Here is a 20,946-nt window from a genome sequence, read left to right as displayed (position 1 = left end):
ACCAAGGCTTTGAAAAAACCAACAATCTAATGATCTAATGAGGCATATATTCAAAAATCAGTGATTACAGGGCATCCTGAAAAATGCTTTAATGGAGGTACATCTCTGGTAGGTGTAATACAGGAAAAGAAAGTAGGATCACTTAACTCTGAGAGGATCAAAAGATGTGGAGAGGTTTATTTTTTGCTGGAGAAAAAGAGTATTGCATATTTATATGCTGGGGAAAGAGTACCAGTAGAGAGAAACAGGTGAAGATAAGAAATGGAGGGAATAATTGGTGCATTAGGTCCTTGAATACACAGAAGTGGGTAGTATCAAGGATCCAGATGAGGGTGGAGGGGACACCTAGTTTGGCACATGAAGAGCACTGTGAGACTAAATGGAAAGAGGAAAAGGTGAATGTGAATACAGTTAAGTTTGTAGCTTTGGCAGAGAAGCTCAACAAATTCAGACTTAACGGCTTCTCTTGGTTTTTAGTGGAGTAGGACTTGATGTCATCTCTTGAAAATATAGGAATGAGGATGCAATTTTGAGGAAAAATAGTATGGATCTGGAAAAATAGACTGAAAGAGTGAGGGAGCTGATTAAGGGCCCATAGGATTACTGGGCAGTTGCTCCCAGTTGAATATGTAGAGCACAGCTGTACTAAGCCACAGAAATTAAAACATTAAATGAAAGAGACTTAACAATTTTCGGTGTCTACAGGAAAGTACCTAGGTGCCTGAAAATTGTAGAAGTCATGGGTAAAAGGAAAAAAATCACAAAAAGGCTTGTAGGAGGGATCAAGGATCTAATGAAGTAGAAGTATGAGAGTTAGAATAAGAAAATTTAAAAACCGAAGGGATAGGAAGTAGTAATCAAATATTTTTATATATTTTCATAAAACTATAAGTAAAAGAAGAATTATTACGAAAGCTATTCATATTAATTTTATAAAGATCTGTGTCTGGATTTTTTTTTAAGTTGCCAGCCCTCTCTCCCTGTCACAGTTCAGGCCCCAAAGAAGCTTCTGTTAATAACTGGCAGAATGTGATGTTGAAATTTATGATTTCTGAAGTGCAGCAAGTTCTAGAATGTAGCCATAAGAAGGCTAGCTGAAGAGGTATGAAGGTTAGGAGCTACGTGCTGGTTATGCTTGGGTGGATTTTACATTTTTCATGCTTAACTTGGTTTTCATCAGATAAGAGGAGAGCTAAGAAGCTTTCAATTATAAGAATACTCCAGGAATTTGAATCAGTACCAGAATGGACCTAGTAATCAGTGTTAAAAGTTGGATATGTTCAAATCTAATCTGTTTCAGAAGAGACTTAAATCCTTATACTGATTTCATTTCCTTCACCTGGAAAGAAAGAAAACCAACTTAAGAATGGGTAACACTAGCTTTTTGCTAACTATTCCAGTTGGCTAGGTTTGATGGTCATCTGTGAAAAGAATCAAGATTACAGAAACCAGTAAACCCTGTGTGTATTTTTTTTAATTATAAATAAAAAATAGGCTTATAAAAATGTAATGCTGTCTCTTATTAAAATGGCATTGATAAGCCCCCTGAGTTACAATATTGTTGAGGTCCTTGTGAGGACATGATAGCATCAGTTGAACTGATTAGGAGCACGTCGGATTGCCGTGCATTTTTCTTTAGAAATAATCTAGAAGCTGAAATAGATGTCTGATCATAGATTTGCCTTTCTTCTTTTTGCTTACTTGAAAGAAAATGAAAGTAAGTGTCTAATTTCTAGGAGACATTAAATATAGTTCTCATATATCTGGCAAAGATTGATTTGAGTATAGGAAACCAAATGGAAATGCATTGTCCTCATTATTCGCCTTACTCTTACCATTTTTTATATAAAAAGGAAAAAAACACCAAATCATACCAAATGGATTCTTGAGCAAAGTGAAATTAGTTAATTGCTTGTCCTGACAGCATTTGGAAAACAAGCAGTAGAAAAGGTATGGTAAGGAAATTACTAGGAACAAGCTACAAGCCTTTCTGGTCCTTGGGAGAAAAGATGCTCATGTAATTTAAAACAATATAAAAAGCAGCAAAATTTTGTTCTTGTTATCTGGAAAAGAAAGGTTACTTTTTTTTTTTTTTGCTATTTGCTTACTTATTTGAGCTACTGTTGACTATTGAATATTTGTTGAAAAGGCGAAAGTTCAACAACCCTAATGTATGAATACATATGTACATATATAACGAGACCTCTGTGTGCCATAAAATTAGAAAGGTGGGTGAGGGGTACAGTCATTGTCCTAGCTACATATGTCAATTTAACATTTATTTCTTCTCAGTGCTGACAGTAGAGTAAAATTATGGGATGTGAGAAGAGCATCAGGGTGTTTGATTACTCTTGATCAACATAATGGGAAAAAGTCACAAGCTGTTGAATCAGGTAAGGAAGAACGCATTAATAAATATGACAATGATAGTATTTTTTTACATTGAAAATTTTTAATTGAAGCCACATAATAAATGCATATTGACAAATTGCAAACTTTATGATTTTTCAAAAGGCATTCATTGTATATCACTTTCTTAATTTACATAAACTAAATTATGATTCTCTTTCTTTAAGATACAAATAAAAATGGCAGTTTCATTTGCCTCCAAATTTTCAAAAGTAGAAATTTTTCTGAATTAACTTGCTTTACTTGTTTTTGCTTCATTGAGGCCAACTATACATATTCAATGCCATTTAAAAAGCCACAATAAATTACAGAAATAGTAACATTTTGTGGCCATTGTATCAACATAAAATTGTGTTAAATGTGAGTCAGCTGCAATCCATGTGACAAAGTACCTAAACTGCATTTTTACAGTAGAATTTAATTCCTGTGTAGAAATTTTGATATAGAAATAATTCTGGACCAGAAGTATATTAGAATGAACTATATAAAACCTATAATTGTTTTATGTAATTTCTTAACAATTATAGTTTTATGTAGTTTCTACATAAAACTATATAAAACAATCACAAAGTTTAAAAACCATATAAAACAATCATAGGTTTTATATAGTTCATTCTAATATATTTCGTATATTAGAATTTATATAGTTTTTTTAAAAACCTTATGAAACATGTAAACTATATAAAACATGTTTTATATGTTTTTAAATTAATTAGGCTAATTTTAGAATTATGCTTTCTCTAAAATTAGGCTAATTTTAGAATTATGCTTTCTCAAACTTGTTAATTTTGAAAGTGATATAAATTTTGAGACTACAACAGTCATCCTTTCCCTTTTTTTTTTAAATGGAAAACACTAGAATTATTGATTTTAATAGTCCATAGAATGATTTTTAGGTTAGCAATAAAAATATATAAGAGAGATGAAAGGCATTTAATTTTAAATTTTAGTGTTAAGCTACACATTTAATTGAATTTCATGGTACAATTTCCTCGCTGGAAAAAAAAAGTATGTTATGCAGAAATTTTTTCCCTTTTTTTTTGTTTTCCTCTATTTTTATGGTTCTGATTTATATAGCTTATCCTATTCAAATAATCTGAAAGGTTGGTTAATTTTAAGTATAATCTACTTACATTTTTAAAGTAACTCAAGTAGTTGTCCTTTAATATGTTTAATTATGTCATCAAACATTAAATATGTCCTGAATACAAGAACAGATAAACTGAACTATATTTTTCATTGCAGCAAACACTGCTCATAATGGGAAAGTTAATGGCTTATGTTTTACAAGTGATGGGCTTCACCTCCTCACTCTTGGTACGGATGATCGAATGAGGCTCTGGAATAGTTCCAATGGAGAAAACACACTTGTAAGAGATTTTTAAGTATATATTTGGGTATAAATTAAGAAATGGATCTGTGACATACACTTGATTTTTTAAATATATTTAACTCATTTATTCCCTTTTAATCACAGCTCTTTTTAAAAATGTGTTTCTACTATGTGGACTAGTAATTCTCAACTCAGGACAACCCACCCTTACCCACTACCTACCACATTCCCCCTACTTAGCAGAGAATCACTGTTCTACTGAGCCACTGTTCTCAATGGGAGTGCAAAGCGTAGTAGAGAAAAATAAAAGACTGAGGACTACTGATATAAATTAAAGATATGAAGCTAAGTAATCAAATTTTATATAGGTTGAGTATCCCTAATCTGAAAATCTGAAATCTGAAATGTTCCAAAATCTGAAACTTTTTGAGTGCTAGCATGACACACAAAGGAAGTGCTCATTGGAACATTTCAGATTTTGAATATTCAGATTAGGGATGTTCAGGCAGTAAAGCAAATATTCTAAAATCCAAAATACTTCTAGTCCAAATCATTTTGGATGAGGATACTTAACTTGTACTGTATATGACTTATAAACAAAATTCACAGTGAATTTTATAGTACCAGAATATGTAGTACTTTATTTAATACTACTGGAATAAATATATTTTGAAGGTGCTATATTCTTATGTGGCTATTAATTTCTAGTACTTGTTTTTATGTATGTTATAGTCTTATCAGGTATGCCTATGGTTTAATAATTTTCAAAATAAACTACTAAAAGCTTATAATTTGATGATAATAATAATAGCTAATATTTATTGAGAGCTTATATGTCAGATACTGTGCTAATAATAATTAGCATTTAATTTGCCAGGCAGTATTAGACAGCAGTGGGCAAAACATGGAAAAGTCCTATCCTCATGGAGCTTACATTTCAGCAAGAGTATGAAGGGCATCAATCAATTAATAGATGGACAGATGGATAAATTATATATTAGATTAGGTAAGGACTATGAAGAAAAGCAAAGCAAAGAAAGGAGCACAGGAAATATTGGGACGTTGGAGTTGCTGTTGCACATAGGGCAGTCAGGGTAGGGTTCACTAAGGTGACATTTGGCCTGAAGGAAATGGGGAAGTGGCTCATCGGTTGTTTGCTGGGGGATATCATTCTAGTCAGAAAAAAAAAAGGTACAAAGACCCTGAGGCGAGAACTTCCTTGGGATATGCAAGGAAGAGCTAAGAGGTTCTTGCGTTGAAATATGAAGGGAATAACAGATGGGGAACAGAAGGAACTAGGGTGCCAGATCATATGGGCCCTGCAAGCCTTTGTAAGGGGTTAGGCTTTTCTCTGGGTGAGATGGAAAGCCACTAAAGGCTTGTGAGTGGAGAAGTGACAGGATCACTCTGTAAGAGTAGCTGGGCATGTGTGTCAAAGTTTAATGTGATAAATATAAATGGTACTGAATGTATATATAAATTGTTCATGTGGTTCTATTCCATTTTTCTTTCCTTCTTGAAGGTGAGTCTCAAGCCCTTTGGATTTTTTCTATTAAGTCCATATCTAAAATAATGTGTTAAAAATGGATAATACATTTTACAGTGGACTTGATCAAAGTAAAAGTAATTCATGCACAGATGACTAAGGTATCCCAGAAACTGACCTACATAGAATACTTACAGTTGATACCAGAAAAGATTGCTTTAAGGGGAAACACACTGTCTTCAGATTTTTAAAGAGCTATCAGATAGAACCAGTCCTGCCATTTATTAACTTCTTTTTTTTATTTTAAAGTTGACAGGCCAGGCACGGTGGCTCATGCCTGTAATCCCAGCACTTTGGGAGGCCGAGGTGGGTGGATCACGAGGTCAGGAGATCAAGACCATCCTGGCTAACACGATGAAACCCCGTCTCTACTAAAAATACAAAAAATTAGCCGGGTGATGGGCGCCTGTAGTCCCAGCTACTCGGGAGGCTGACGCAGGAGAATCGCTTGAACCCGGGAGGTGGAGGTTGCAGTGAGCCAAGGTCGTGTCATTGCATTCCAGCCTGGGCAACAAGAGCGAAATTCCGTCTCAAACAAAAAAGAAATATTAATATGAGTTTGAGACCAGCCTGACCAACATGGAGAAACCCCATCTCTACTAAAAGTACAAAATTAGCTGGGCGTGGTGGCGCATGCCTGTAATTCCAGCTACTTGGGGGCTGAGGCAGGAGAATCGCTTGAACCCGGGAGGCAGAGGTTGCGGTGAGCCGAGAGCATGCCATTGCACTGCAGCCTGGGCAATAAGAGCAAAAACTCCGTCTCAAAAAAAAAAAAAAGAAAAGAAATATTAATATGACATTAAGTTGCAGGATGGATTGAAGGAAGAAACCCTAAGGACAAGACAAAAGTTAATGCCCTGGTTCAATATTGATACCTCATTCAACACTTTCCAGTTCATATTTGGGAAGGAATGTGGTATACTGGAAAGACCATAGGTTTTATAACTAGGTGTCCTGATAAACAAATGTGAATAAGGCCATCACAGTCTAGCAGTTTATAATTTTTCCAGGGGGACCAGTGAAATACTAGTTGAAAACTGTTTTGTATTTTTTCTTCATCACCCCACCCCCATATCATTGTGCAAATTGTTGCACATGTAGGATCAGAAGACACAAATGAGGGAATGTTATACTTTTAAACATGTATAGGAATTAATCTAGGAACTTACTGAATACCTTTGTGTTCCAGGTGCTATCATATGGATTATTTTCATTTGCTTTTTCACAATACATAACTCTATAAGTAAATGATGTTATTTCCGTTTAACAGATAAGAAGAATGAAATGAAGTGGTTAAATCATTATTCATAAGGGGCAAAAAAAAGATGAATGTTTAAAACCCAAGTCCACCGAAATGAGTTTAATATTTAACCCACTATACTGCTATTGCCATGAGGTAGCTAAATGCATGTACCCATTTCTGGCACAAGTTAGCCTAAAGGGAAAGTAAGCCAAGTATAGTATCCATAGATTATTAGCATATATCCATTTTGACCTCAGTGTTTTTATTTATGTATATATATTCATACACATACACACACACTTATCTAACCTATAGAAAAAAGTGAATCACTTTTTTTTTTTTTTTTTTTTTTTGAGGTGGAGTCTCGCTTTGTTGCCCAGGCTGGAGGGCAGTGGTGCCATCTTGGCTCACTGCAACCTCCACCTCCGAGATTCAAGCAATTCTCTCTCTCAGCCTCCTGAGTAGCTGGGATTACAGGTACCCGCCACCAGGCCTGGCTAATATTTTTGTGTGTTTTGCAGAGATGGGATTTCATCATCTTGGCCAGGCTGGTCTTGAACTCCTGATCTTGTGATCCGCCTGCCTCAGCCTCCCAAACTGCTGGGATTACAGGAGTGAGCCACCGCACCCAGCCGACAAATCACTATTTAAACTTCAGTATTAGCCTGACAACAGTGGATTTTGTTGATATGCATGATCATGATTCCCAAATGATTAGTTACTTGTTTTACACTCACCCCAAGCTTATCAAAATTATTATCAGGAAGTAAACCCATCAACTTATTTAGCCCAAAGCTTCTCAAATTTGCATGAGTGTACAGATTACCTAGGGATCTTGTTAAAATGAAGATTATTTTCAGTAGGATTGGGGTGGAGCCTGGAAGTCTGCATGTCTGACTGCTTCAGGTGATGCTCACACTGCTGAGCCTGCACACTACACCTTTGGAGTACAAGCGTAGAATTTTAATTTTTGTCCCAAATACATAATTATTTATATAAAGGTAAAACTACAGTGTACACACTATTTATGGTCTGTGCTTTTTTACACTTAGCCTTTATCCCTGTTTTCTGCATAATTTTCATAATTATGATTTATATAAATCGTAAAGTTAATGTGACATTATTAGGAATATATACCTATTCTCAGTTATTACCCCATTCTAAATAATACTGGATAGAATTCCTCTGGGCATATAGCTTTTGCTATTTAATTATTTCCTTAAGATAAATTCCCAGCCGGGCGCGGTGGTTCACGCCTGTAATTCCAGCACTTTGGGAGGCCAAGGTGGACAGATCACGAGGTCAGGAGATGGAGACCATCCTGGCTAACACAGTGAAACCCTGTGTCTACTAAAAATACAAAAAATTAGCCAGGTGTGATGGTGGGCACCTGTAGTCCCAGCTACTCGGGAGGCTGAGGCAGGAGAATGGCGTGAACCCGGGAGGCGGAGCTGGCAGTGAGCCGAGATCGCACCACTGCACTCCAGCCTGGGCGACAGAACAAGACTCCGTCTCAAAAAAAAAAAAAAAGATAAATTCCCAGGAGCAATTACCAGGTCAAGGGGTAAGAATATCTTTGCTGTTTAATGGGTAAAATTTTGCAAGATGAAAAGAGTTCTAGAGATGGATAGTGATGAGAGTTGCACAACAACATGAATGCACTTAATGCCATTGAGTACCATTAAAAATGGTTATGATGGTAAATTTTGTATTATGTGTATGAAAAACTGTTTATAAAGAGAAGGGGGAAGCCCTGCCCCCTCCTGGAGACTGCATAGTGGGCGGAGTCGGGCGCCGCCAGGCTGGCATCCGGAAGCCAGAAGTCCGGAGCCTAGCAGCGCAAGAGCGTCTGTTACTCTCTCTTGTCAGATCCCCGCCGGAAGTATAGGAAGAGAGCAAGCGGATTTGAACCTATCTGCTTTCAAGCTGGTCATCATGATGAAACTTAGAAACAAAAATGAAAAGCCAGGTAAAGGTTCCAAGGGCTGTAAGAAGCCTGCAAAACAAAATGGGAAGAAAGCAACCTCCAAAGTGCCCTCTGCTCCTCAGTTTGTTCACTCCAATGATCATGCCAATCGAGAGGCTGAAATAAAGAAGAGGGTTGAGGAGATGAGGGAGAAGCAGTAAGCTGCCCAGGAGCAAGAAAGACAGAAATGCAGGTCTATCAAGAGCTACTGTGAGGATATCCTAAGACGCCAGGAGGAGTTTGAGTGTAAGGAGGAAGTTTTGCAGGAATTAAATATGTTTCCTCAGCTGGATGACGAGGCCACGATGAAGGCTTATTACAAGGAGTTCCGTAGGGTGGTAGAATACTCTGATGTAATTCTGGAAGTCCTGGATGCCAGAGACCCATTAGGCTGCTGCTGCTGCTTCCAAATGGAGGAGGCTATCCTACGGGCAGAAGGCAACAAGAAGCTGGTCCTGGTCTTGAAAAAGATTGACCTGGACCCCAAGGAGGTTGTGAAGTGGCTGGATTACCTTCGGAATGAGTTGCCAACTGTAGCTTTCAAGGCCAGGACCCAGCATCAGGTCAGCTTTGGAGCTGAAAACCTCACAAAGGTTCGGGAGAACTATTGCTGCCTTGGTGAAGTGTGCACCCACATCCATATGGGCGTTGTGGGCCTTCCCAATATTGGGAAGAGCAGCCTGATTAAAAGCCTGAAGTGCAGCCATGCATGCAGTGTGGGAGCCATTCCTGGGGTCACAAAATTCATGCAGGAGGTCCACCTGGACAAGTTCATCTGGCTGCTGGATGCTCCAGCCATTGTTCCAGGGCCCAGCTCAGAGATGGGCACCATCCTGCATAACTGCATCCACATCTAGAGGCTGGCAGACCCCATGACCCCAGTGGAGACCATCTTGCAGTGCTGCAACCTGGAGGAGATTTCCAACTATTACCTTCTCTCTGGGTACCAGACTACTGAGCACTTTCTGATGGCAGTGGCCCACCATTTGGGGAAGAAGAGAGACTTACACAGTCAGGCGCAGGCAGCCAAAGCTGTCCTAGATGACTGGGTGAGCGGGAAGATCAGCTTCTATAGACCACCACCACCCACTCACACTCTGCCCGCCCATCTCAGTGCTGAGATAATTAAGGAAATGACCAAGGTCTTTGACATCGAGGATACCGAGCAGGTCAATGAAGACACCATGGAATGCTTGGCCACTGGAGAATCTGATGAGCTGTTGGGTGACACAGACCCACTCAAAATGGAGATCAAGTTGCTCCATTCTCCGATGATGAAAATAGCAGATGCCATTGAAGATAAAGCTACTGTGTATAAGATTGGAGATCTCACTGGTTATTGCACCAATCCGAATCATCATCAGATGGGGTGGGCTAAACTCAATGTAGACCACCACCCTAAAAAAAACAGTAAGGTGGATGTGTGCCCAGTGGACTGCTGCCCAGTACTGCAGAGGATGATGGAAATGGACCCCCTACAACAGGGCCAGGCTCTGGCATCCTCCCTGAAGAATAAGAATTTGCAGAAATGTGCAGATAAAATCCCCAGGGAGCTGTCTGATTCCATGATATCTGCTCTCCACCTCTCTGGCAATGCTGATGGCAGTGTTGGTGACTAATTGACTGATCTCACTTCCCTTCCAATCCAAGCACCAGTTCCAGTGGGACGGGAGATTACCAGTGAAATAGTTTGGTTCTCCCTGAAGCATCTGCGTATTAAAAGAACCCTTCCCCCAACTATGTGTCTTTTCCTCCCACTGTTCACTCTCCAGGAAAAAGAGCCCCAAGAGGCTGGAACTGATAAACCCAATACCCTTTATTTAATCCCTACTCTGTTTTACAACAGAAATAGAAGAAGTATCAGCAGGAAAAAAAAAATAAAAGAATATGCCCCCCCCCCCGAAAAATATCATTACCCCCCTAAAAAATACCATTTTTTTGAAAAGAATGGTTTTTGGGGGGTATTACCCCCAAAAAAATTATTGGGGGGGTATTCTTTTGAAAAGAATGTTTTTTGGGGGTATATAATATACCCCCCAAAAAATATTATTCTTTTGAAAAGAATGGTTGCATTAATAAATGATTTGCCCTTTTAGAAAGAATAGCCAAATTACACTGCCACCAACATGTTTACCTCACTTGTATCACTATTTAATGTCTTATGTTTTTTAAATTTTTTGCTAAATGGTCTAAAATGATTCTTCAAGATTGAAGTCTGTATTTTACTTCTATTAAGATTGAAAAGTAAACATTTATCCCTGTGGTTTTTTACTATTTGTATTTCCTATTTTGTTAAATGTACATTCATGTCATTGGCCCTTGTTCTGTCAACGTTGAACATTTTCCTTAAATTTAAAAGAGCCCTTTTTATAGCATAATATATTTTAAGTATTTCTACTAGTCTTTGTTGTCTTTTAAATTCAGATTTAAGAGATGAGTAACCTTATGATTTTAATCCTACAGGTGAACTATGGAAAAGTTTGTAATAACAGTAAAAAAGGATTGAAATTCACTGTCTCCTGTGGCTGCAGTTCAGAATTTGTTTTTGTACCATATGGTAGCACCATTGCTGTTTATACAGTTTACTCAGGAGAACAGATAACTATGCTTAAGGGACATTATAAAACTGTTGACTGCTGTGTATTTCAGTCAAATTTCCAGGTAAGAATGATACAGGAATTTAAAATGTTCAGCTAGCTAGCTTGCCAGACCAGTTATATGTAAAAGAATAAATTATGATTTCATTCTGAGGAGTTATACTTTTAATCCACATTTGTAGTAGGATTTATTTAATAGAGAATAGCACAGCCTAGATTGTTAGATAGCATACAATGTATGAATGAATCAATATAATACTGTGCAACTTGATTGGTATAAATTCTGTTTCTTTTGCATATGACCTTCATTTATTTAACAACTGAAAATCTGTGGTGAATTAAAATACTTTCTTGAAACAATCTTTTGGGTAAGAAATGAAATATAGGCATTTTATCACAAAATATAATTTGTATATGTTGGTTTATGTATGTGTGGATGATCTATTCCTCCTTATTTTCTACCAGTGGCTAGTAAAAGGAGGTTTTGAAGTTAATACAACCTATATAATTTCTTAAATACTCTGGCTTTTGTTTGTTTGTTTTACATCCAGATCTTTTCACATCACCAATGGAGCAGATGCTTTTTCATTTTTTCAGAGAACATTTGCACAAATTACCTCATGCACTTCTTTAAATGAGTATAACATTGCATGATAGTTGGTATTTTCCCTGTTTTGTAGGTAAGGAAAATGAAACTCATGTAAGTTAAATACTGATAGAATGAACGTTACGAATTATTAGAGCTCAAGGAGACTATCACTTTGAATCTCCTATTCATTCATTCATTAATACTCATTGCCTAATTTGTGCCTGACACTGTGCTGTAAGATATACAGACCTGATTTTCCAGCCAGTACATACCATTATGGCAGTATTCATTATTAAAATATTTAAATATTTATGTATCCTACTGGCTGGTAAACAGCTGCTGCACCAAGCCCCCAAGCGACCTCCAGCCTCAGCCCCTTCCCTGGGACCTCTTAGATGTCACCTTAACCCAGCAACTAAAAGGGGACCTACAAGACCCTACTCCAATCCTATAGCCAGTATCTCTTTTTATTAGTCAATAAGAAGGTGTATGCCATTTGTTAAACATTTTTAGTGCTCTGAGAGAAGAAAACTAAAGCACCAGAAAGGTGACATGACTTGCCCCTAACCTGCAAGTAGTTACTGATAAAGCATGTATTTATATTCAAAGAAATTCTTAAAATATTGTCCCTCCTTTCTTGTGCAAAGTTACTTAGAGACACAGCCGAAATTTCATCCCAGGTACTCTAACCACAAATGATTTCTTTCTACCAAATTGGAGCTTCTCTAATAGGTGTGCCTAGAATGGATTAAAATCGTGCCAGTGGCTGCACACAGTGGCTCGTACCTGTAATCCCAGCACTTTGGGAGGCCGAAAGGATCACTTGACCCCAGGAGTTCCAGGCCAGCCTAGGTGACAGAATGAGGCCCTGTATTTACAAAAAATCAAAAAATCAGCCAGGTGTGGTGGTGTATGCCTGTAGTCCCAGCTGTGCAGGAGGCTGAAGCAAGGGGATTGCTTGAGTCCAGGAGATTGAGTGAGCCGTGTTCACACCACTGCACTCCAACATGGGCAACAGAACAGAAATTCATGAATCTAGGCTGGGATAAGTAAGTAAATTAATAAATTGAAAATTTGATGAGGAATGAGGTATTTATATAATCTCAACGTATCACCCTACAAAATATGAAGTACAAACTAAAAAGATTAATTTTACCCTGAAGGAGCCTGGCACACATCACCTTCATCAAATAATCTAAGTTAGCATCCCAGTTATGGGACATCACTTCTGTGATATTCCTGGCCAAATTGGATCACTCAAATTTAATCATGAGGAAACATAAGACAAGCCAAAGGTGAAGGACAGTCTACAAAGTAACTGCTGTGTATCTTCAAAATTGTCAAGGTCAGAAAAGCCAAAGAGACTGAAGAACTGTTCCAGCTTGAAAACTAAAGAGATTTGACGACTAAGTGCAGCATGTGATTTTTAACGTCCCTTTTGCTGTAAAGGACAGTATTGGAACAAATAATGAAACGTGAATGTGGTCTTTAGATGGTGGTAATAATATGAATTTTCTGATTTTGTTGGTTACTTTGTAACTATAAGGGAAAGTACCCTTGTTCACAGGAAAAATACACCGAATTATTCAAGAGTAATAAGGCCTAATGTTGGCAACTTATTCTCATATGATTCAGGGGGAAAAAAGTCTTTTGGACTGCACTTGTAACTTACATTTTAAGATTATTTTTTAAGAAAATCTAATTGCCCAAATGAACTCCTCCATCTATCACAGACACTTCAAGGCTTAATGTAAATCCTTCTATCTAAGTATTCTTTGTTAGTCGTTCTTAATTTAAATGTTGCTGCTTTCAATATCTCTTTCTTGAACATCTACAGAATTTCCTTTATGTCTTCACTGGGTGTGTTAGTACTTATTGTGAATTGCTCTATAAGCTTTTCTGACCAAGTTATCTGGGGCATTACCTGGCCTTCTCAGGGAAATAAAATTACTCAAGGGCACTGAACATATATATCTTTGCATCAGCCACAGTTAGTGTAACCATATAGTCTAGATTTTGTAATACAGTCAACAAAATTTTGTTTTATTTAGGAAATTTGATAATGTATATATAATAATTATTTAAATCTACATTTTCTATAAATTACTATATAATCTTATTTTCCCTTTTCCCACATCCTTACTTAAATAAAAAACACAATTATACCTTGCCTCATATTGTTTTTGAGATGTACAGTAATAAAAATAAATTGTATTAAAACAGCAGAGGAAAAAAGCCAATATAACATATTTCTTCGGTTTTGTTGGGGAGGGGCGTGAGCATTGTTCAGCCATAAGCAAACAGCATATCCATAGACATTGACATAGGCTGTGCATCACCCCAACTTCCCCTTATGAAGTAAACTTCTCAACAGGCATGGGATATACATCTTCAGGCTCTTCTGTTGAATTGCAGCCAGTTAGGCAGCTGTAAGTTAAATAAAACTTTTTGAGAACTTGGCCTATTTTGGTAGAAGCTCATATGGTTTCTTCACTGAAGTCTTTATTGAAGCTCAGTTATGTGGACACAGACAAACTATTTTTTTTCTTTCTCTGACATTAGAAATATATGGATACTATAATTGATAAAACTGCTAGGATTTGGGGTGTGTTTGTAAAATGTTCACACCATTAGTAAGCTCTGACAAATCCTAATACTATTTTTTAAATACAAAACAAAGCTTTACTAACAAAGAAACAAAGGAAAAACAGCATCGGCCTAGTTTCTTTAGGGAGTAGAAATAGCATTAATCTAATTATTGTGACCTAATTATTTCAAAAATGGTATAATTCATTTCAGTTTGGTATCAGCTCTTGATCCACAGTATCATCTTTGCCTTCTGTGTTATAGGAACTTTATAGTGGTAGCAGAGACTGCAACATTCTGGCTTGGGTTCCATCCTTATATGAACCAGTTCCTGATGATGATGAGGTAAATATTGTTTTCACAAATTGTACAGTGACTTCTAAATCATAAGAAATAATGTTTTGTTACTTTATGTGAGAGAGACTTTTAAAGCATTTCTTGCCAGTGGCGTGCACCTATAGTCCCAGGTACTTGGGAGACTGAGGCAAGATGATCACTTGAGCCCAGAAATCAAGACCAGCCTGGGCAATGTAGTGAGACCCCATCTCCAAACAACAACAACAAAAAAGCATTTCTTGGTAATTTCTGTAAAAATAATTTGACTATTTTAATACATTTGGAAAATTCAGAAAAATATCAAAAGAACATAAAATTCGTCAAGTCAAATTAATCAATATTAACATTTTGATTTGTTTCATAACTTTTTTCCTATGCATATGTTTTTTAACATAGTTCATATCATGGTTGGACATTCAACTTGGTATCTCACTTTTCTCATCAACATTGTACAATAAGCCTTTTTTCATGTCATTAATAACTGTAAACATTTCTAATGATATTCTGTCATTGATAAAACAATTTAAATATTTACCTACTTGGAGGCATTTCTGTTGATTATTGTAAACATCAAGGTAAATATCTGTTCAGAAATTGTTAATATTTCTGACTATGTCTTTAGATAGATTCCTAAAAGTGGAATTATCTCTTAAATTATTATATATCACTTTTTTTCTTTTCTTTTCTTTTCTCTTTTTATTTAATTTTTTTTTTTTTTTTTTTTTTTTTTTTTTTTTTTTTTGAGATGGAGTCTCACTCTGTCACCCAGGCTGGAGTGCAGTGGCATGATCTCGGCTCACTGCAACTTTTGCCTCCTGAGTTCAAGCAATTGCCTCAGCCTCCCGAGTAGCTGGGATTACAGGTGCCCGCCACCACACCTGGCTAATTTTTGTATTTTTAGTAGAGACGTGGTCTCACCATGTTGGTCAGGCTGGTCTTCAACTCCTGACCTCAAGTGATCCACCTGCCTTGGTCTCCCAAAGTGCTGGGATTACAGGCATGAGCCACCACCCCCAGCCGACATTTTTAAGACTTTGTTCTCATGTCAAATTTTACCAGTTTACACTCCTACCAGCAGTCTGACAGTGCCTTTCGTAGAACATAAATCAGTATAAGCATGACAGTGTAAATAAAGACCTTAAAAACGCAGTAGGTAAACAAAGATGAACAAGACCATTGTCCCTGACCTAAAGTAATAGCCTCTGTATTTTTTTTTTAAACTTCTACATCAAGCAGTAGGAAGATATAGGCTGTTTAAAGGTGGTTTCTCTCCCACCAAGGTTTATTCTCCTAATAATCATCCTCATTTATCTTAATTTCTACAATATAAAAAGTCTAAAAGCAAAGTCTAAAAACAATGTTTATATATATATATATATATATATATACACATACATATATTTCTTTAAGTTGGAAATATAAATAATGTAGTTAGAAATACCTTAAGGTAATCTTAACCAAGTCATAGTAAAAGCATCTTAAATGGAGATGGAGGAAAAGTTACTGATAGAGCGCGTTTGACATTCAAAAAACATTTTTCATATACTGTGTTTAGTTCCTTTATGAAAAAAGGACTATGTCAAAAACCACATGAAAATATAATTTGTATAGAGGTAGTTGATAGCATCTCACAGCTATTGACAATATATATTTCATACCTAAATTTTCAACTGCTAGGGTTTACTGCTGTGTAAACCTGTGAATTATTTTCTTTTGTCCTTAATCCAAAGAAAGAGAAAAAAATACCTTTTGATAAATCTTTAAGTAGCTACCCAATGCCATATGCATACTTCCAGATTTTATCACATCTAATTTGGTTTATTGTGGCTTGATTAACTTTAGCATACAGCTGCTTTTGATGTCTGAATATTCTTCTGTATAAAGCTTAATATGGTCAAATAATTAGGTTTAGCTATTTATTTTACATTTCATTATGTAATTATTGTGTCCCACTCTTTGGGAATTGCTGTATACATTAAACCCAAGTTAACACTGTAAGCCATGTTAGGAAATATAACATTTTATTTACCAAATGAAAACAGTAAAAATAAATGAAAAGCAAATCTATAGTGACTTATGTATAGAAAAGGATGTTAGAAGAATACTAAATTGTTTAATTCGTAAAGATAATATGTGGCCAGGTGTGGTGGCTCACATCTGTAATCCCAGCACTTTGAGAGGCTGAGGTGGGAGAATCTCTTGAGTCCAGGAGTTCAAGACCAGCCTAGGCAACATAGAAAGACCCCATCTCTACAAAAAATAAACAAAATTAGCCAGGTTTGGTGGCTTACACTTATAGTTCCAGCTACTTAAGAGGATGAGGCGGGAGGATCACTTGAGCCCAAGAATTCAAGGCTACAGTGAGCCACAATTGCACCACTATACTCCAGCCTGGGTGACAGAGTGAGATCTTGACTCAAAGGAAAAAAAAAAACATGATATGTGACTGATGGTTTATTTCCTTGTTATGTCATTATAGTGATAGTTTGAACTCTTTGTGTAAACAAACTTTTGTATATGAGAAATTAAGCAAAACAAGTTAGAAAATCACATTGAGATATACAAATATGAAGTTGAGTTTTGTATTTGTTTTAGAGCTATAAAACCTAACCTTTTAAAATGTCATGTTCATATATTTAAGATAGCAGTCATTCTCATGTTAATACAAAATGGTATGTGCTAAGGTTATTTCCATAAAATTTTAGCTTGAAACATTCCTGTGAATATAGGCAGAACATGAATGTGATCATGATGCGGATCCCAGTAGAATAGTCTGTCCAGAAGATCCTACGCCTTACATGTATGTTTATAATTTAAGCCATGTTTAAAAGTGCTTTTATCCCAACTACAAAATAAGTATATTTATTTGATATTAATTTCCCAAGGAGGCAGTATACCACATTAGAAAACAAAAAAACACACACACACATATACATACACATACTTAGTCTTTTTTTTTTTTTTTTTTTTTTTTTTGAGAAGGAGTCTTTCTCAGTCACCCAGGCTGGAGTGCAGTGGCACGATCTCGGCTCACTGCAAGCTCTGCCTTCTGGGTTCACGCCATTTTCCTGCTTCAGCCTCTAGAGTAGCTGGGACTACAGGCGCCCACCACCACGCCCGGCTAATTTTTTGTATTTTTAGTAGAGATGGGGTTTCACAATTCACAGGATGGTCTCAATCTCCTGACCTCGTGATCCACCCGCCTCAGCCTCCCAAAGTGCTGGGATTACAGGCGTGAGCCACCACCCCCAGCCCACATACTTAGTCTTTAGCTTCAGGAAAATGGGTTTGAATCCCAGTTCTGCCATTTATTATACTTATAATCTGGAACAAGCTTATAATATTTCCAAATATCAGAATTTTCTAATCAAAGTTATTCTTAGGTTTCCTTTCAAATGCATTCTTCAGATGAGAGTTACCTCCCCATCAACCAAGATATAATCCCTTAGGGGTGTTTCTCCTGATATCCAAAGTAGAAGATGAATTTAATTCTATCTAAAGAAAGGAAGAACACTGGATGATAGGGACAGGATTTATGGTCTTTAACTATAAATCCTTTTATTTAGTTGGCAGACTGTTTTATTATATTTTGAGGAATCTGGCTTCCTTTTGACCCTCCTTTCTAAAAGCTGGTCTGGTCAAGACAAGCCTATCTATAACTCCTAATTACTTTTTCCTGCCTGAGATCTATAGGGCAGGTTTATTCCAGTTTAAACCTGACCTCTCACTAAGAATCTTACTTTGTTTTGACATTCACACAATACATAACTGTTTTACATATCACTTGTGTCAATGTATAATCACTTGCTGACAAACAACCTGAGACTTGCCACTAATTACCAGTCAGAAATTTGAAAGTTATCAAGAAATATCCTTGTAGATGTTAAGTTTGGTTCTATTCCTTCTCTAAACTCTTAACTAGGTCCCCTCTAAACTCATGCTTCATTATTTCTGTAACATTGACGCTATCTGTCAGTAGAACTGACAACCTCGTGAGATATAAATGAATATGTTCATGCGCAGACTGCATGTCCACTAGGAGAAGATGTTGTAGAGAAAACTGAAATAATAGTAGTGACACTTGATCAGTGGGTCTCAAATGGTAATGTGTACCACATCCATCTACAACATTTTTACTGCCGCTTTATCATACTACCAGTATAATATTTTATTTGTGATTGTTTTGGCAATAAAATGTATTTCTAAAATACTGTAATGCATTCATATATCATTGTTTCACTGAAAAGTGAAATAATTTGTATGCAACTGATTATGATTTTCATTTATTTTTGTTTCTTTGCTTACCATACAAAAATAATTTATAATGAAGTATAATTTTGCTTTTCTGTTGAGTTTTCAACTGAAATTAAAATTTTTAATAGGTTACACACTGGGCTTCCATAGTAGGATTAGGAAGCATGGCCCTTCTGTGGCTTATCCACCTAGAGACGTGTGTGTGTGTGTGTGTGTGTGCGTGTGTGTGTGTGTGTGTGTGTGTGTGTGTGTTTTCCCAGGGCTATTTTTGGTAGTTATCAGAGGCAAAGTTAAAGGCTTCTAGAGACAGAGTAGGGAAGAGGAGTCAGCTAACCCCAATGACAAGATGTCTTTTAATAAACTCTCACTAAATAACCTAATTTAATAGTCAAATTGACAACCCAAAAAGACAGGAAATTCAGTAAATGTTTGGATGAAAGACTAAATGAACAGACTTCAGTATACAACTGTTGCAAATAAGTGTACTGTGGCTAGAAATCAGTGAGTAGTTAGCTGAGGTTTAATAATAGTTTTGTGGCCGGGAGTGGTGGCTCACGCCTGTAATCCCAGCACTTTGGGAGGCCAAGGCTGGCAGATCACAAGGTCTGGAGTTCAAGACCAGCCTAGCCAATATGGTGAAACCCCATCTCTACTAAAAATACAAAAATTCACCGGTGGCACACGCCTGTAGTCACAGCTACTCAGGAAGCTGTGGCAGAAGACTCACTTGAACATGGGGGGCAGAGGTTGCAGTGAGCCAAGATCATGCCACTGCACTCCAGCCTGGGCAACAGAGTGAGACTCCATCTCAAATAATAACAATAATAGTTTTGTATCTGGACATTTGGAGTATAGCCGACATTAAGTTTAATAATGTAATCTGTTTAACAGTAAAGAATGCCTAAATTAATATATTGTTTTCCAACTCTTCTAGCTGATACTTGGGAAATTTACTAGGAACACGTAACTTTTTCTACTGTTTTCATTGTTTGAATTGTAAGATTCAAAGTTATCATATTCATCAAAAGGAAAATGAACATTCTCAGACATGCAGTAGGGGTTACCATTAAAAAATGTTTCTAAGCCGGGCGCGGTGGCTCACGCCTGTAATCCCAGCACTCTGGGAGGCTGAGGCGGGCAGATCACGAGGTCAGGAGATCGAGATCATCCTGGCTAACACGGTGAAACCCCGTCTCTACTAAAAATACAAAAAACTAGGTGGAGCAAAGATAGCCGAATAGGAACAGCTCCAGTCTACAGCTCCCAGCGTGAGTGATGCAGAAGACAGGTGATTTCTGCATTTCCAACTGAGGTACTGGGTTCATCTCACTGGGGAGTGTCGGACAGTGGGTGCGGGACAGTGGGTGCAGTGCACTGAGCGTGAGCCAAAGCAGGGCGAGGCATCGCCTCACCCGGGAAGCACAAGGGGTCAGGGAATTCCCTTTCCTAGTCAAAGAAAGGGGTGACAGACGGCAACTGGAAAATCGGGTCACTCCCACCCGAATACTGCGCTTTTCCAATGGTCTTAGCAAACAGCACACCAGGAGATTATATCCTGCACCTGGCTCGGAGGGTCCCACGCCCACGGAGCCTCGCTCCTTGCTAGCACAGCAGTCTGAGATCAAACTGCAAGGCGGCAGCGAGGCTGGGGGAGGGACGCCCGCCATTGCCGAGGCTTGAGTAGGTAAGCAAAGTGGCCAGGAAGCTCAAACTGGGTTGAGCTCACCACAGCTCAAGGAGGCCTGCCAGCCTCTGTAGACTTCACCTCTGGGGCCACGGCATAGCAAAAACAAAAGGCAGCAGAAACCTGTGCAGACTTAAATGTCCCTGTCTGACAGCTTTGAAGAGAGTAGTGCTTCTCCCAGCACGCAGCTGGAGATCTGAGAACGGACAGACTGCCTCCTCAAGTGGGTCCCTGACCCCCGAGTAGCCTAACTGGGAGGCACCCCCCAGCAGGGGCAGACAGACACCTCACACAGCCAGGTACTCCTCTGAGACAAAACTCCCAGAGGAATGATCAGCTAGCAACATTTGCTGCTCACCAATATCTGCTGTTCTGCAGCCTCCGCTGCTGATACCCAGGCAGA

At 37.7% G+C, this 20,946-nt stretch overlaps 2 protein-coding genes across 5 annotated transcripts in view; both read left to right on the top strand.

The window, feature by feature from the left end:
- Positions 1 to 20,946, top strand: part of ERCC8 (ERCC excision repair 8, CSA ubiquitin ligase complex subunit) — a 71,588-nt gene that overhangs the window by 43,330 nt on the left and 7,312 nt on the right. For 3 of the 4 annotated variants that reach the window (XM_054487841.2, XM_054487842.2, XM_054487845.2), the window contains 4 exons: positions 2,293 to 2,393; positions 3,655 to 3,779; positions 10,961 to 11,158; positions 14,534 to 14,614. In XM_054487841.2, the coding sequence (XP_054343816.1) occupies positions 2,293 to 2,393; positions 3,655 to 3,779; positions 10,961 to 11,158; positions 14,534 to 14,614 (505 nt within the window). The remainder of the gene's footprint in view (positions 1 to 2,292; positions 2,394 to 3,654; positions 3,780 to 10,960; positions 11,159 to 14,533; positions 14,615 to 20,946) is intronic. The other variant, XM_054487844.2, reaches the window with a different exon arrangement.
- On the top strand, positions 6,962 to 10,931 carry LOC129036545 (guanine nucleotide-binding protein-like 3-like protein). The gene has a single exon (XM_054487846.2). It carries the CDS (start codon positions 9,370 to 9,372, stop codon positions 10,114 to 10,116), a length of 747 nt encoding a protein of 248 aa, XP_054343821.1. The 5' UTR covers positions 6,962 to 9,369; the 3' UTR covers positions 10,117 to 10,931.

The sequence above is a fragment of the Pongo pygmaeus genome, chromosome 4 (genome assembly GCF_028885625.2).
Source record: "Pongo pygmaeus isolate AG05252 chromosome 4, NHGRI_mPonPyg2-v2.0_pri, whole genome shotgun sequence".
NCBI classification, from domain to species: Eukaryota; Metazoa; Chordata; class Mammalia; order Primates; family Hominidae; genus Pongo; species Pongo pygmaeus.
Note: the sequence above shows the minus strand (reverse complement) of the source record. Positions and strands in the feature narration are given on the sequence as shown.